This window comes from Lepidothrix coronata, unplaced genomic scaffold (genome assembly GCF_001604755.1).
Source record: "Lepidothrix coronata isolate B3197 unplaced genomic scaffold, Lepidothrix_coronata-1.0 Scaffold90, whole genome shotgun sequence".
NCBI classification, from domain to species: domain Eukaryota; kingdom Metazoa; phylum Chordata; class Aves; order Passeriformes; family Pipridae; genus Lepidothrix; species Lepidothrix coronata.
In genome coordinates this window covers 796879-813593 of record NW_016690270.1, presented here as the reverse complement: position 1 = coordinate 813593, position 16715 = coordinate 796879, and the positions used below count along the sequence as shown (strand labels likewise).

The 16715-nt window shown below is 44.4% G+C and overlaps 1 protein-coding gene across 2 annotated transcripts in view; it reads left to right on the top strand.

The window, feature by feature from the left end:
* LZTR1 (leucine zipper like transcription regulator 1) overlaps positions 1-16715 on the top strand; it is a 35337-nt gene that overhangs the window by 9099 nt on the left and 9523 nt on the right. For both annotated transcript variants that reach the window (XM_017821419.1, XM_017821420.1), the window contains exons 10-13: positions 11283-11393; positions 12574-12666; positions 13600-13695; positions 14749-14932. In XM_017821419.1, coding sequence (XP_017676908.1) covers positions 11283-11393; positions 12574-12666; positions 13600-13695; positions 14749-14932 — 484 coding nt within the window. The remainder of the gene's footprint in view (positions 1-11282; positions 11394-12573; positions 12667-13599; positions 13696-14748; positions 14933-16715) is intronic.

The following is a 16715-nucleotide window of genomic DNA, read 5'->3' as shown; positions in this document are numbered from 1 at the left end:
GTGTTTTAGTGTGTTTGGTGTGTTTGGTGTGGTTTGGTTTGTTTTGTGTGGTTTGGTGTGTTTGGTGTGTTTGGTGTGTTTGGTGTGTTTGGTGTGTTTTGGTGTGTTTGGTGTGCTTGCAGAGACACGTCACAGCGTTGGATGAGTCAGAGAATCCCACGCACACACTGCCCTTAATTAACTGTGCATGTGGGCCTCGTTGGGAGCAGTTATTTGACCAAAGTATTTCACAGTAGTCTTAATCAGTGCTTTACAAAGCTGATTTATTGCCACATGAAATTAATAAAGCTGCTTCTCTAACTTTCTAAAGCCACAGTTTTCCTTCAGGACTGTAGATCCTGTTCTGCTCCTGCCAGCCTTGCTGTTGGATGTGTGAGGCTTGGGCAGGCATTGGTTCTTTGGGACACGATTGATTATTGCTTCCAGGATCAGAACTGCTCCTGGCAGTGTTGTAAACCAGCATTATTCCCTGAGTTATCCCCTACTAAAACTTCATTTCAGATATCAGAGCTCTTTTGTTGGGCTGTCAGTAGTCCTGGACATGGGTCTGTCTGTTAGTTGCTTGTGTTGTATTTTGAAGTTTCCTTCTGTACTCCAGCATCTGGAGACTGATTTGGTAGAAATGGGAGGAGAGATTTACATGATAGTAAATTTTCCTAAAAGACTGATTAACTGCAAAATCTGAAGGACTTCTGTCATTTTAAGTTTTAAATGATTTTGTGTCTTCTGGAGGGGTAACTAGATAATTTCTCAGAATTGTTTTCCTAAAGTTTCTATGAGCTTTTGGCAAAGACTTCTAATGGTGGCAATGAATCTCTAATACCATACTGTTCCCAGGACACTGTGAACTGGGATTTTCCCTGTTTATCCATCTCTGTGAACAAAGTTATTCACATTAAGTTGAAACAAAATAGAAGTCGATAAGTGCAATGCTGTCTCAGCACTTGAGGGTTTCCACTGGGTGTGAAGTGATGGTGACCTCTGTTATTGTGCAGCAGAATGATCTGTCTTCACTTTTAGAGCTGGTGTTTTCCCCTCTTTCCAATGGATGTACTGCAGAGTTTATGTTCTGTTTGTTCTGTATTATGTGATGTGATCTTAGAAACGCTGCATTACAACTTTGCTTAACTGCACTATGGCAGGGTTACTTTCTTACTTATGGTCATGTGATGCATATCCTTAATTCTTTCTTCTTTTGGACGTTTAGCATGGAGTGGGTAAAGCCTCTGGAGTCCAAAATAAGAAGGTTTGGTGCTGACTGAACTATAATTCAGTGGTGACTTTCATAGTGCTTTGCAAAAGAGATTTCTTGCGCTGAGGGAGAGTGATTGCTGCCATTCCAGTCTTGTTCTCTGAACAGAGCCAGCCCTGAGGGGCTTTTTAGAGTGATCCAGGGAGTGATTTGGACTTTCCAGACCTACACATGCCAGTAACAGGAATAGGCTGTCAGGTGGAAGTGATATTTCCCCTGCTACCCTGTTATGGGCAACGTGGAAGGTGCCAAGTCACGAGACTGAAGAATCTTGAGGTTGTTACCTGGAGAAGGGGGCACAATTTGGGCATTAATCACAGCAAAGCAGGGTAAGTTCCAGGAAGGGTCTAGAAGTAGTTCTTGAGCACAGGCAGCAATCATGTGTCAGGTGCCCTGAGACAGTCTGGCATTTTCCACATTTTGGGTAAACAAAGGTAGAACAAAGCTGGGAACAGGTCTGGCAAAATTGACCTGTCCTAATTCTCTGCCCAGGGCTCTCAGAATTCTTGACAGTGCCTTGCTGTGAGATGGGGGCTTAAATGGGTAGAAGAGGAGAAATGGAAATGGAACAGGTCAGTCCTTCAAAAATAAACCAGGAGCTGCCATTTTATGCCTTTAGGATGTCTCCAAAATGAGTATCAAGATGTCCTTGCTGAGCTGCACAATTGCAGTCTGTAGGTCCTCAGACCTATATATATGTACATATATATTTTACAGAGCACACAGAGCTCTTCTCCATCTTCACTGTTAGATGATCTTCACAGCTGGGGGTTTTACTTTTCTAAGGCAGTCACAAGAATATCTTCTCTGAGTCCTTGCCTGCCTGTGTAACACTGCCAAAGCTTCCTGGAGTGCTGGATTTTCTTTATACAGGGCTATCAGAAGATTTCAAAAATAAGAAATAGATTTTTTTATTTGCCTCAAGTTTTCCTATTGAACTCGAAATATCCTTGACTTTCTGAAGAAGGTTGGAGCAGCATAAAAAATAGGCAGGCAGTAACAGGGAGAATGCTCCATCTTGCACAGCTGACAGACAGGGTGTTATATCAGGAGGAAGAAAATTCTCCTTCCTCACAGTTCTTGTCATCCCCTGTGGCTGCAGGGACTGGCGAGCCATCCTGAAGCTACAAGGGAAATCTCTAAAACTTGACCTGTGAAACATTTCAGTCTCACAATCGGGCCTTTCCGAGCCAAGAGCAGTAAAAACTTCTGACTTTCAAAGCTCTTAATTTTTCTTTTAGTAAGCCAAAAGGGAGGTTAATGTGCTGGTAACCTTCTTGGGCTTACTTGGAGGCTCAGTCCTGGAGTTTTTCAAGTGGATTACGGTGACGTGGCTTGTGGGCAGCTGAGGAAGAGTAAAAGGACTTACTCATCTTCCTGTGGGTGAGTCTGCCCCAGTCTCCCTGTGCAGAGATCAGTTACACCCGCTGAGGTGTCTTTATGCAAAAGAAACGTTGTTTGTGTGCACAAACCCCCAGATTCCTGTAGCAAGGCCCCTGGCAGGATCTGCCTCACAGGTGGGCAGGGAAGTTTTCTGCTGGGAGAGAGATAAAACTGAGCATTTCACAGTCCAGAGAGAGGACTGATACTTTTGGTGTTTATAGATAATATGTAGTGTTTGAGCTTGCATCCTCTTTAGAAAACCTTTTATAAAAATGTAAGAGCTTCATACCAAGTGCCCTTTGCAGGTCTGTGCTCAGTGAGCTGGAGAGAGACAGCTCGAAAATGTTATTATTTAAAAGAACCTGGGTACCAGAGTAACTGTAGCATTGAGAGTAACTTAACATGTTACACAGCTCGATTTCTGTTTGTCAATTTTATGTTCATATCCTTTCTGAGAGGTGTTTATTACATACTTTTATAGGATTTTCCCAGAGAAAGCAGAATATTAATGATGTAGATGATAGGCAGAAGGAGTATTTCTGTAGCTCACTCACCAGTAAGGAGTTGGAACAGCACAAACTGAACATGGCTCATGTTAAAGGGGTATGAAAGTGGGTGATGGAAAGATTTGAAAGATGGTTTTGAATGAGGAGCAGTTACTCTGTATAAACTTTTGTCAACAACCTTGGAAGACAACAGAAAATCACAGCTTTCCCCTAATATCTAATTGTCCAGAGTTTTGCCAATTACTGATTACAATAACAGTCCACTCAGGGATTTGGATTTCTTCTCAAGGGGGGCACAAACAGTCCATGTTTCAGTCTGGCTGGAGGGTACATCTAGAGCAGGGTTTGTGGTCTGGGCTCCATGGTTTCCCTTAGAGCATCCCTGGAAACAGTGACTTAAATCCCCAGCTCTTGTGGGGAGCTGAGATGAGCTCCCTGTGGTGTGAAATGGATAGAAGTGCTGTGATATTCTTGGCTCCAGAAGCTGACACAGTGTAGTGTCAGTAAGTAACATAAGTACATGATCCTTGTGTTTATTAAATAAATCTTCCAGTATAACATCTCTCCGTGTTGTGTTCACAAATCAAGGAGGTTATTCAGAGAAGAAATCAGAAAATGGTTGAAGATGGGAAGCCCAGTGACCAGCTGTGAAGAGAGGTTTCTTTTAGCTGTAGGAAATTAATTCTTCCCTGGCTCACCTGGGGAACAGAAGTTTTTTTAATATGTTGGTAAAAGATAAAGCAAGATCCAGTGGCTTCAAGTTCAAACTAGAGATATCCAGACTGAAAAAGAAAAGGAAGTAAAAATTTGCAAATTGTAAAGAATGGGGGTAATGATTCATTGGAACATTTTATTGGAGTTTTTTGGTACGTCTTCATTATGTTTAAGCCAGGATTTGATATTTTCTAAAAAGAAAGTTTTCCTTAAAGAAAGGCTCCACTTCAGTACCTCTTCAAGGAAGTCTGGTAGGCTGGTTTATGCAGGAAGTCAGACTAAGATACTTAAAGTACTATTATGGTTATTGGATTTTTGAATCCACACCGTGTGCCAAAGAGAAGCAAATGGTTGGTCACTGGATTCTCGTCAGGTATTGTCAGATTTCAGTGTATGATCTTTTGTGACACATTCATTGGATTTGGCAATACTTGCTCTTCAAACTGTACCTCATGATCTCTGAGGAATTATGCATTAACATTGCTTTTTAAATTTGCAACTGATATACTGAAACGATTTTAAAGGAAATAGCATTTACTGTTGTTACAGCTGTAAACAGGTTACAGAGGGCCTCAAACTCTGACCTTTGCAGTGATACTGGCACGTGTTTGGATGTCACTGTGAGTGAATTGACCTTGCTGTTTCCATTCCGTGTTCTCCAGTGGATGCCAGATGGGAAAATCTCATCCTCAGTGCAGAGCACAATCGCAAACGGTGTCACTGTAACCAACAAGCTTTTGTTACCATGACTTCACTTCTGGATCTGGTGATTTAACCCAGCCCCCCCTGCCCCCCGTGTGCTGGGCTCATCCCACAGCATGGGCAGCAGGTGAGGGGGGGATTCTGCCACGTTTGTTTTTGAAACAGCCAGTCCCCAGCCTGTATCATTGCAAGAAATTACTCTGTCCCAGGGCCAGGACTTGGCAGAACTTCCCGAGATGCCCATTGGCACGTTTTTCCAGCCTGGATAAGTCCTTTGGAATATCAGCCTCCAGCATTTCAGATGCTCCAGACAATTTGGTATCAAGCACAGACTCCCTGAGAACACAGTGCCCTCCTATAACCCATGAAGCATTTGGAAGGGGACGATCAGGTTAGTCAGGAAAAGTTTGCCCTTGGCAAATCCTCGCTGACTGGTCCCAGTCACCTCCTTCATGTGGTGGAAGTACCTTCGAGGAGGATTTGCTCAGTAACTTTCTTGGGATGGTGGTGCAGTTGCCTGGCTCATGGTTAGCTGGGTGCTCCTCCTTACAGGTGACAGAAGCCTGTGCCCAAGCTGTGTTCCCAGGTCCATACCAGGCCAGATTTTAAAATTAATAGTTGGGCACTTTGTTTATTCTTTGGTACCTGCAGCAATAAACTGGGATAGAAGAGTCCATTGCCATCTGAAAGGAATGAGAGCCTACAGAAAGGCCCAATAAAGGAATAACAGCCTAAGGAAAGACCTAATAAAGGAATGACAGCCTAAGGAAAAGCCCAGTAAACCCCTTCAGCATTTGCCTGCTCCTCTTTATTCATAGAGCTGCATATCTTGAAGTTCACTCTAACATGTGTCTGTTCCAATTTTGTCTGAAAGCAGAGATTGTCTGCACCAAGCATGGGAAAACATTTTAAATCCTTAAACCTCCTTGAACTTAAAGACTATCCAAAGCTCTGTCTGCCCATCTGTTTGAGTTTGATGCTGTTACCTGGTGTGACAGTGTGGAAACATCTTGAGCATCAACAGCTCCCAGTAGTGACAGCTCATTTCGACCTGTTGTGGCTGATTTTCTTCAGTTTCAGAGAAAAACAGATAATTTTTAAACTTTTAATATATTTGGGTTCACCAGCTTGGTTTGTTGATGGCTTTTGGTATTTTTATTTCGTTTTAGCTTTGAATTTTTAGTGGTACTGAAGGATAGAGAGGCTCATTGATGTTCCTGGGTTGTGAAAGAGATTTGAGCACATTGTTACTGGCTTTGGAGTTCAGTGCAACAGTCAGCCTCCCTAATACCTGCTCATTTATAGCTGAGTGTGAGGAGAGTTAACGTTTGCACAGTTATAAATCTGTTCTGTAAATATGACAAAGCTTCTGAGAAGCTGAGAGTGACAAAGAAGAGCCTTGAAACAGCTGCAGAGGATTTGATTTTAGCTGTTTCCTAGTATTGCCCATATTGTTGAAGTTTCAGTGAAAAAAGCACAGAAACATGTTAAGATGGTTTGAGAAAGGAGTCAGAGAGAGAAGAGAAGCACAAGCACTGCAACAGCACAAGCACTCACAGCCAAGAGGATGAATCTCACTACAAGAAAGTTACATTTTTTCCCTGCCCCAGTTGTGCCAGTGGTACAGAAGAGCTGGGCTGGGCCATGGGCAGGGCTGTGAGTGCTGCCCTGCTGGGGCCTGTCAGCTCAAAAAGGTTTTACTTTATCCTCTTCCAGTGTGTTGGTCAGCTTTTGAATAAAGCACAGGTTGTCACTTTGGAGTGATCCATCTGCCCTGTTTTTTCATCAAGCCAAAATGTGAAAAGGCTGTCTCAGGCTGTGGGAACAACTGAGGGATATTTCCTCTTCACCATCTTTGTGATCTGTGTTCTGCCTGCTTGCAGTGAGCAAACCCCTCAGCTTCTCATCTCATCCCTGGAAGTGTTCAAGGCCAGGTTGGACAGGGCTTGGAGCAATGTGGTCTAGTGGAAGGTGTCCCTGCCCATGGTAGGGGGTGGAACGAGAGCTTTAAGGTCCCTTCCAACCCAAACCCATCTGCCATTCTGTGATTCATGGAGAGCCATGGGAGGAAGAAGGCAGACAACAAGCAATTAGTGTGAAGGATTTCGTTGCTGTGTGCCTCTGTCACTGCACAAACCAGAAGAAAAGTATGTGACTAATTTGTGAAATGGTTCAATCACAGTCATGGGCTCCAAACAAGACCATGGAGCTTTCTCTGGACTGACCCTGAGTGTTCTGGATACACGGGGATCATCTTCTGGAGCTGCAGCCACGAGGCAATCCTGCTCCATGTCTGGTCTCTCCTGCCTCCCATCTCTACTTGTACACACTGTTGTTTTGAAATCTTGTAACCAGGTGTCCTACCCAGAAGCGTTTGAGAGTATCTGCCCCAGGGGAAGCTCCCTCCCTGCCCTCTGGAGAACAGGGTTTAAAAAAATCTTGGGATGTATTTGCTTTACATCTCAGCATAACAACAGTTAAACAAGCACCTACAGCAGACTCAGAGGTAAATAAAGAAACACCTGGAAGTGGAAAAGACTTCAAAAGTGGAAATTAAATTTATTCCAGGAGAAGAGAGAAATTTCAGCCTTGTTTATGGCTTTACTTCTCTGCTCCTTTTTTTCCCTTGCAATTTAGCTTCAGCTATTTTAGCTTAAGCTATAATCCAAGAACCATTTAAGCCTTGACTCTGCACATGCAAGTTCTAAATTGCATAGAGTGGACTAATATTGACCCCTTAGTGGAAATGATTAATTTTACTTTTTTAACTATTTAATTTTACTTTTACATTGCTTCAGCTTAATTTATTAAGGACTTTAAATGAAGCTAAATGTGTTCCTGGTGAGGTCAAAATTTAAATCAGTGAGTTTATGTAGGGGTTTACACAGATTTAACTGAGTTTATTTTAAGGTATTTGTGCTCAGCCCCAAAGCTGATGCTCAGGGCTGTAATCAAGGCAATTTGAATGATTGCTGGGTGCTCTGGCACAGGGAGAGGCAACACTAATGCACAGCTTTGGGAGTCAAATCAGAACCCTGATGAGCAGCACAGGGTAAACTCCATTTGAGCTGCCTAGACAGGGTCCAGGGTGAATCTGAGCACAAGCAATGAGGAAGAGAAAAAGACTTGTGAAATACTTGTGTTTTGAAAATGATGGCTCGAGTCATCCTGGCAGTGTGGAGGGGGGTACTGAAGGGGAAGCAAAGGTGACTAATGAGATCTGCTTTTGAAAGCAAAGATTCCAGCTTGGGAAGAGCCTCAGATGCAAATCCCATTAACCTTAAATAGAGAAGCCACTCCAACAGATGAAACAGAGTAGTGTAGCTCAGAGAGGGGTGCCAGCCCCCATCACTGGAGGTGTCAGGATGGAATCCAGAATTCCTTTTGTCAGGCACTGCTAATAAGGTAAGGAGATCGTGTTGGTGGAGTGGTAAATACAAGCTCTAGAGCTGACAGATGCATTCAGATTGGCAGTGCCTTTTAGTCTGTGATTTTTAGCATTCCTGTATGCACTGGGAATGAGAAGGACAAATCCTTTTGGATACACACACGACCATCTGGAGTTGTGCCAGCAGATGGAATTAAATCATAGAATTATAGAATTGTTACAGTTGGAAGAGACTTTTAAGATCATCAAGACCAACCATGCACCCAGCACTGTCATATTCACCACTAACCCGTGTCCCCAAGTGCCACATCCACCCACCTTTGAACACTTGCAGGGATGGTGACTCCACCACTGCCTGTGCAGCCTGTTCCAATGCTTACAGCCCTTTCTGGGAGAAAATGTTTCCTAATGTCCAAACTAAACCTCCCCTGCTGCAACTTGAGGCTGTTTCCTCTCATCCTTTCTGACCATCCTGGGTAGCAAAATGGATGGTATTTTGTAGCTGTTCCTTATAAACTCTACCTGAGTTGAGTGTATTCAGCAGCTGGATTTGGCAGCTTGGGAGGTCTTCCAGTAAAAAAATCAAGATGGGGCAGGTTCTGGGTGTCGGAATTGGTGGTTGAGGAATGTGGGGACCAGCATGTCTCTCCAGCTGTTTATGTTTCTCCAGCTGTTTGTGCTCCTGAGCTCTATTAACCTTTTTTTTCCTGAATATTTTCTTGAGGACCCAGTTCCCCTGGTTTGCACTGGGACAAAGTTTTCCTCTGGCCAAATCCTCGGTCCTGGGAGAGCTGAGTGTTGCTCCCCACACGGGTGGCATCAGAATGTGACCACTTGTCATCTCCCTGTGGGGGATTTGTGCTGGCCTGAATTCTGCTGTTCTGATTCAGCAAAACAAACACCCTGAAACCCTCAGCTGCACAATGTTTTGATGAACTGGACATGACCTTCCTTGTTCCGGGATGTCCTTCCATATTTTACATTTCTCTCTTTAAAAATGTGGTCGGTGTATTTAGAAAGTGGAGTTGTTTGATTGCTTAAGTTATTAGTATAAGTGCAGAGCTCTGGTTCCTTGGCCAGTAGCAGCCATTACAAATGAAAAATAATTGTCACAACGTCCCATTCAGATAATTGGAGTTGAACATGATGTGACCGGCAACTGTGGTCTAACTTTGTTAAATATTCAAGTGGTTTGTGTTTGTTTTCTGGCACCAGTTGTTGCAAAGCTGTAAGGCTTTTTGATTGAAAGTAAGGTAGTTGTTAAATACAATGGCAGCTTTTAAAAACCAAATACTAGAGGATTTTGAGAATTATTTTAATTAAATTCAAAGCTAAAATATTATTTATTTAAAAAAAAAAAAAAGACGTGGAAAATGACCTGAATAAGTCTAAAGCAGGTGAGCTGCATTTGAGCTCTGACAGAATGGTTCTGTTTTGTTTGGTTTTAGTGGCAGTTAGTTGTGAGAAGGATGCTACAGTACAACTAATACCTGCCTGCCTAGCTGTGTGGGAGTAGGTCTGGGCAAGCAAATTTCATGTTCTGGGATAAGGCTGGAGCTCCAGTTGATAAAGGTGACAGATGTATTTTTAACCCACTATAATATGGTTGATTATTTCAATCAGTACATCTTATTTAGTTAATGAGATTACTGCAATAACGAGCAGAGGCCATAGAAAACAGATGATATTTGACAGGGGTCTCATCCTCTTTGGAAGAGGTATCAAACAGGGGCCAGGCAGGAATGTACTAAGAGATCAATGTTGTTCCATAATCCTCCCATCACAGTATTTATTAGCACCACCTCTGAAGTTTCTTTGATAAAGTATCCATGAAACATGCTGGAGACAGAAGGCATCTTGTTCATCCAGAGGAATCCAGATGGTTTGTTTAAATGGGCAAATGTGCTTTTTAAGGTGAGCAACTCTGTGGTTTGTACATCTTGAGAAAAACACCCTGGTCCTAGTTACTGGCTGGGGGATTGTCTCCTTAAAAGCTGAAGTTTGAGGAAAAGAACAAGTCATGGAAAGTGTGGTAACAGGCTAAATGAGGCCGTTGTGTGATGCTGTGGTTGAGAGGGGTGAGTCGGTGGGAATGGGAACTGCCAGTCAGCATGGTTTCCTGGAAAATCTGCCTCTCCAGATAAACATAATCTTGTTTCATGTCTGAGTTTACTTGAGTGGTGTCTATAAATATGTACAAGAAGCAAAGATTTCTTATACCAGAGGGCTTTTTATTTTGTTGGCAAAGATTTAATCAGATTTACTGCCTGGAAGACAAAACAAGCCTGATCAAACTAAGGGGAAAAAAAGAAGTTTCTCTCAGCACTTGCAGCCTTTCTGTGAGCTCTCAGTGAGATGTGCTGATGTGATCACATACCTTTGTGTAACCTCAGAAGTGGGTAGAAATGCTGTGGTCTGTCCTCTGCAGGAGGGTCACGGTGGCTTCAGCTTGCAGCAACTCTTCCCGTGTCAAAAAATCACCCCATGCTGCAGCTCCAGCGTGGGGTATGTTGCAGGGATGGTGCCATCCCTCAGCCCTATAAATAGCTGCAGTGTGGGGGGCTTTACTTTCTGTGGAGCTGGCAGGATGGAGACGTGGCCGTGGCTCTGAGGTGCCAGCTCTGCCAACAGCTCCAAGCTTGGGCTCCTGTTCAGAATTGGGCTTTGCTGGGAAGCCTGAGCCAGATGGTTCAGCCCTTCAAGCTGTGGGGGAGGCAGGCGCTCACAGGCCTGGGATTCAGTCCTGCTGAGGTAGATGATCATTTACCTTTCAGGTCCCTGACAATATTTGGAGTAAGCTCTGAGTTTGCACAGTAATCACATTTGCAGAATCTGCTTATTTCTGGAAGCACGTTTTACTTTTTTGTGTGAAAGTTGACATTGAGTTTAATTTTGTAAACGATATATTTTGTAACTGTCATGATACGTAGAGTGCTGTGTAGGTACCATTGTGGTTAGAAGGTGCAGGGAGTGGGTGTTCTTCAGTGTGACTGGAAGGTATGTTCTAGACACACTAGGCAGCAATCCTGAAATATAATAGATGTGAATCTCAGGGTGCAAGTGTGTGTATGACCTCAGACTACATCAGTTTGATGAGAACATGCTGCTGATAACGCCAAGGTTTGATCCCTGTATGAGCCATTCACTTAAGAGTTGGACTCCATGATCCCAGTGGGTCCCTTCCAACTCAGAATATTCTGTGATTCTCCGATTTTCCCTTCTCACTGGTGATCTGTTAAAAGCAGATCCTTTTTCTTGGCAGAAGAACAGGCTATGATTTATTCCCTCTCCTATTTTGCCCTTTTCTTTTTTTTTATGCCCTGTTTTCTCTCCCCAGTTACCCAGTGGCAGACTCTTCCATGCAGCAGCCGTTATCTCAGATGCCATGTACATCTTTGGCGGCACAGTGGACAATAACATCAGAAGTGGAGAGATGTACAGGTTCCAGGTAATTCTCTGAGAAACATACTCACATCCACACCAATTCCATGGGAATCCTTCTGGCTTTGGCTCTGGCTCTGGCCGTGGAGTGTCTGGTTTGGCTCACTGTGAGCTCCTTGGCTTTTGTTCCATGTCCTTCCTGCAGGCAGCCTCTACATTTCAGATTCAGCTGCCAAAGGTCAATATGTGACTTTAAAATCTTTTGAGAAATGTTATCTGGACAGACATTTTGGTAAGGTCAAGCTCTCCAGTGCTTTCTAAAGTCCTAAAGAGATCAGGACAACTTAATTTGACAAATCATTGGAAAGTGTAGCAGATGGGATTTGCCAGGTTGTTTCTTTGAGAATTGACTGTTCCTCTCCATATTCTGTCCTGTTCAGAGCTCTGGGGCAGAGCATTTTGTACTGAGGTTTTATCTCCATTCAGTACTCCCACTCCCAGCCCCCAGGAACCGTGGGAATAGAAAATTTTAAATTCAAGGTAGTCACACCAGGTCAAATCCCACCTACACTGAAGTTTATTTTTATCACTTAGGCAAGTCCTGAGAGCAGGAGAGACTCCCAGCCTCCAAATCCTCATATCAGGAAGTTGTGATGAGACAGAGTTCTTCTATGTTCCCCTTTGTTATCTGTCCTTGCCCTCACCATGAACCCTTGCATGTGTTTGGTTTGCTTGTTACATTCTGCTTTATGTACTACACTGGGGTTGGGTTAATAAGAAAATCCAGTGATAGTAGATGAAACATGGGCACTTTTGGTTATAGAATCTTGGAATCTCCTGAGCTGGAAGGGACCCACGGCGATCATCGAGTCCAACCCCTGGCCCTGCACTGACACCCCAACAATCCCACCCTGTCCCTGAGAGTGTTGTCCAAACACCCCTTGAGCTCTGTCAGCCTTGGTGCTGTGCCCACTGCCCTGGGGAGCCTGTGCACCCTCTGGGGGAAGAACCTTTTCCTGATATCCAACCTAACCCTCCCCTGACACAGCTCCAGCTGTTCCCTCGGGTCCTGTCACTGGTCACAGAGAGCAGAGATCGGAGCTGCCCCTCTGCTGCCCCTTGTGAGGAAGCTGCAGAACCCAGTGAGGTCTGACCTCAGGCTCCTCTTCTCCAGGGTGATTTGAGATTGGAAGTTCATATAGCCATTGAAATTAATTCTGTCTTCTGTGGGGTTTTATTTTTTTCAGTTTTCTTGTTACCCTAAATGCACTCTCCATGAAGACTATGGAAGGCTCTGGGAAAACAGGCAGTTCAGTGACTTGGAGTTTGTTTTGGGAGAGGTGAGTAGAATTTATTGGAAAGGTGCCAATGGGGGTGTTACTGTGTGTGTAGTGTTTGCTGGGAAAAAGCAAATTGTGCAATGGTTGTGCCAGAAACCCTGGGAATGAAGTTTTAAAGAGCAGCATCACTGGTGAACTGTCTGCCTGGTTTAGTAAGTTGCACTAATCCAAATAAATTTTTAAAGCTGCAAAGGAGAAGAAACTTCTAAACTGAGAAGGTCTTTGGGTCACTGACTTAACCTGAATTTATCAGAGCATGTTATAGAGTTGCAATATGAAAATACACCAATGACCTCTGTACTCCCAGGTCCCAGTTGCCTCCTGGGAAGAGCAGGTCAGTGGTTTGCAGACCCATTATCATTTCAAGAGCCATGAAACAAAATAGAATGAGAAAAAGCCGCACGGGGGAATGATTCTCTAGTAATGAAAACAGTCTAAAAATTTTACGAAGAACAGATTTCCTGAAGAAAAACATGAGAAATTTGAACCTACCTGCATTCCTTTTGGAAAAAAAAAAAAATTGGAAAAAGCTTTGCAGAGCTCAGAGAACAGATCCCCAACATCGGGGGAAGTAGATTAGGAAGAACAGTAGCAAAAACCATACTGCTATTTTGAAAAGGGAAAATTAAATTAAACTGAAAATCAGATGCAAGAATAAGAAGCTATATCTGTGACACTGAACCTACACACCAGCTTCCACTCAGTGAACGTTACACAGGCTCTTCCCAAATGGTCTTTCCCATCAGCCTTTGGGGAAGTAAGTGTTGAATTTCATCTGTATGTGCAGAGCAGATGCAAGGCTGCCTTTGATTCTAACTTCAAATGTGTTGTAACCTGGGGTTCAGCCCAGGTTTCTACAACCTCTGCCATCTGCCACCACCATGTGATTTGGGGATAAAAGTTTCATGTGTTTTCTGCCTTTGCCTTTGGCAGAAGGAGGAGCGAGTCCGAGGGCACACCGCGATCGTTACCGCTCGCTGCAAGTGGCTGAAAAAGAAAATCATACAGGCCAGGGAGAGGCTGAAACAGGTGAGTATTTTGGAAGTGTAATAACCTTGTGGCAAGGTAAGGCTTATTCTGCCCAGGTTTGGGAATAAGGTTATCAGAGAAAGGTTGTCTGCTGAGACAGCTGTAGGACCGGAGCAGCATCTGATGCTAAGGTGCTCCTGAGCAAGTCAAATAAAGAGGATCATTAGTATTAATGGAGACTACTGGATGTGTGTCAGGAGTGTAATATGGAGGAGCCAGAGTTAATCCAGTTATCTGGATTTGGCAGTGTGGTTCTTGGAAGCTCTCGTAGCTGTCTGAGGTCTAATCTTGTGGAATACCCCAGGGAGGTGTGTGTGCCCTTCCCTCTGGGGAGGTAAGAGCTGCGTGTCATGGGGATGGCCCACAAGATCAGACAGATTAGAGAAAAGGAAGGCAGTGCTAAGGGTTTGAGCTGCCTCTGTTCCCTTTAACCTTCATATTTCCTGACTTGTTCCAGAGCTGAACGTCTGGTGCCTCTGATCATTGTCCATTAATTTTAGCTACTTCCAGCTTTTCAGCAGCAAACATTTAATGGCTCTTGAGGAGGTCGTGGCACACAAGCAGCAGTAAGACATGTGGATGCCTCACTGCCCCTAAGTTAATTGTTTTACAACCAGAAAGGCTGTAGGGAAAGGCTGTCAAAGTGAAACTTAAAGTAACAGAGTGGTTTAAAATACTTTTGTGCAGCATTTTGAGCTCTGATTTTGCGAGACAGGGTCTACTCCCACCTCTCCCTTCTTCACAGAGCAATGCTGTTCCTGCTGTGGGCAGAAATGTGAGCTCAGTGAACTTCATGCCTCCCTTGCTCTGACATCTTGCTTTTGAGTTGTATCCTGGAGCTCACTTGTGTTCTGATCCATGTGTGTCACAGGATATGGAACAGCAAGTCTAAGATACATGAATTCCTTGTTACCTTGAAGATAATCCTAAAGCTGAAGAGACCCTGGGTCTTGAAGAATGTGGAGTCAGGAGAAAGATCCTCTGGTTTGATGGTGACGTGTGTGAGCTGGCACAGCCCTGTGCCGTGTTTGAGTGGGTTTTCTCTTTCGTTAGAAATCAAAGCAAGACATTGAAGACGAGGGACACACGGCGTGCCAGAAGGATGGGATTGGTGGGAATGTCAAGCTGTGCCGCCTGCAGCCGCTGCTGGAAGTGCCCATCCGAGAGGCTGAGGCCCAGCCCTTCGAGGTGCTCATGCAGTTCCTGTACACAGATAAAATAAAGTACCCCCGCAAAGGTAGGGGCAGCAGGGTCAGGTAAAGTAACACGGGCACCCAGGGGCAAACATTTGTTTTGAGACAGCAGGATCAAGCATTTGCAGATGACCAGTCCCGTTCTGAGCACTCGGTTACTGATGTGAGATAAAAAAAAAGCACATTTCTATCAGAGCATACTAATCATGGGGGTTTTTTCCCTAATTATTTTTAAATATTAAGGAAAAACAGGTTCTTGATCATTCCAAAAGGTGTAAGAAACCCCAAACAAACAAACAGAAATATTGTGGTGTTTTGAATATCACAGTATTCTGCCTGGAAGAACCACATACCCTGGCTTGGCTTATTTCCTTTTTCTGCTATTCTTTTGATCCGTTGCAAACTGAGCCCACACAGAAAGGCAGAGCAAGTCAGTATTTATCAGCTCTTCAAAGTACCAATCCAAAGAAATGCCTCAAGAAATGAAAAATCCATTTGATGCATTAATCGAAGTTCTTGGAGTTAAAAGCGCTCATGGGCTGTGGAGTAACAGCCAGAGATCTCTCAGCTCCCACACAGGAAATCCAGATCCTGGCTCTGTGAGTGATGAGGGCTGTGGGGCCATGGGAGTGGGGCTGGATACCATTGGATACACCGGGGAAACTTCAGCTGCTGGGGCTGGGGAAGCTGCAGAAGGGCACGATGAGGTACAGCTGTCCTAGCACTGAGCTTTGCTTCAGCTTCACTCCAGGATTTCATTTCTGTAAAGGTGATTCTCAGAAAAGGAATGATTTCTGTGCAGTTGTGCCAAGGCTTTCCTGCAAGGAGGCCTGTCTGAGAATGATCCCAGTGAGTGGGGATGAGGGAATCTGCTCCTTGGTTTCTGCTGACGTTGCCAGGTCCCTCTCTCTGCTGTTTGCTGACCCTCAGCACCCCTCACCTCGGGACAGACTCAGACCAAGGGAAGGCTTGTACCCTTGAGCTCTTCCCATTGTTACAGGCTTCCCAGGCAGTCTGCTCCCCTTCCCCCAGCTCATCAGAGATTCTTGCTGGCACTTCCCTTTCTGCTGGGATCCTCCAGTGGCCTTGCCCTGCCCATTTTTATTCCTAGTTGCTCCTCTCAGTTCAGAGAGCAGCACCTTGGGGAGCCATCCAGAGGCTGAGCTAATGGAATTGGGCATGCTTATCAAATGGGATTTTCCAATTAGGCACAGGGAAGGCATGAGACGTGCAAGAGGGCTTTTCTCTATTAAAACGTAGTTAGAGCAGATGGGCAGAGATCTCCTGTGAGGAAAGCAAAGACTGTGGGGGATTATTCCTTGAGTTGGTGTGCCAGTAGCCCCACTGCAGTGGTCTAGAGAGTCCCCACTGCCCCTCTCTCACCTCAGCATTCTCTTCTAGACCAGCTACAGATCTGTGCACACACAAGCACAGAGTGATAGCACAGAGTGCCTTCACCAGGGCCTGTCAGAATCAGGGAGCTGGTTGCTAATACTGTGTAAAACCCAAGGACTCTGGCAGGGCTTTTGGCAGCTGGGCACTGTGGGAAATTGGGCTGCAAGCTCTGGAGCTTGTCAGGGATTTTAGAGACTTCACTTTCTTTTGAGGGTTTTAAAAAACTGTGGTCCAGATTGTCACAAAATCTTTGTCCAAAAATCCTTCAGGGTGGCTGTCGAGTGCCTCAGTTTTGAAACTCCTTTTTTCATATTTTATCTAACCAGGAGTGGAATCTTTTCTCTGTAAAAATACTCCAGTTGCTGACCATTCTTACCATTCCATCTGCGCAGGTTGATGTAAAAAGAAATAATTTTGGAAGGGCTCCTCTTT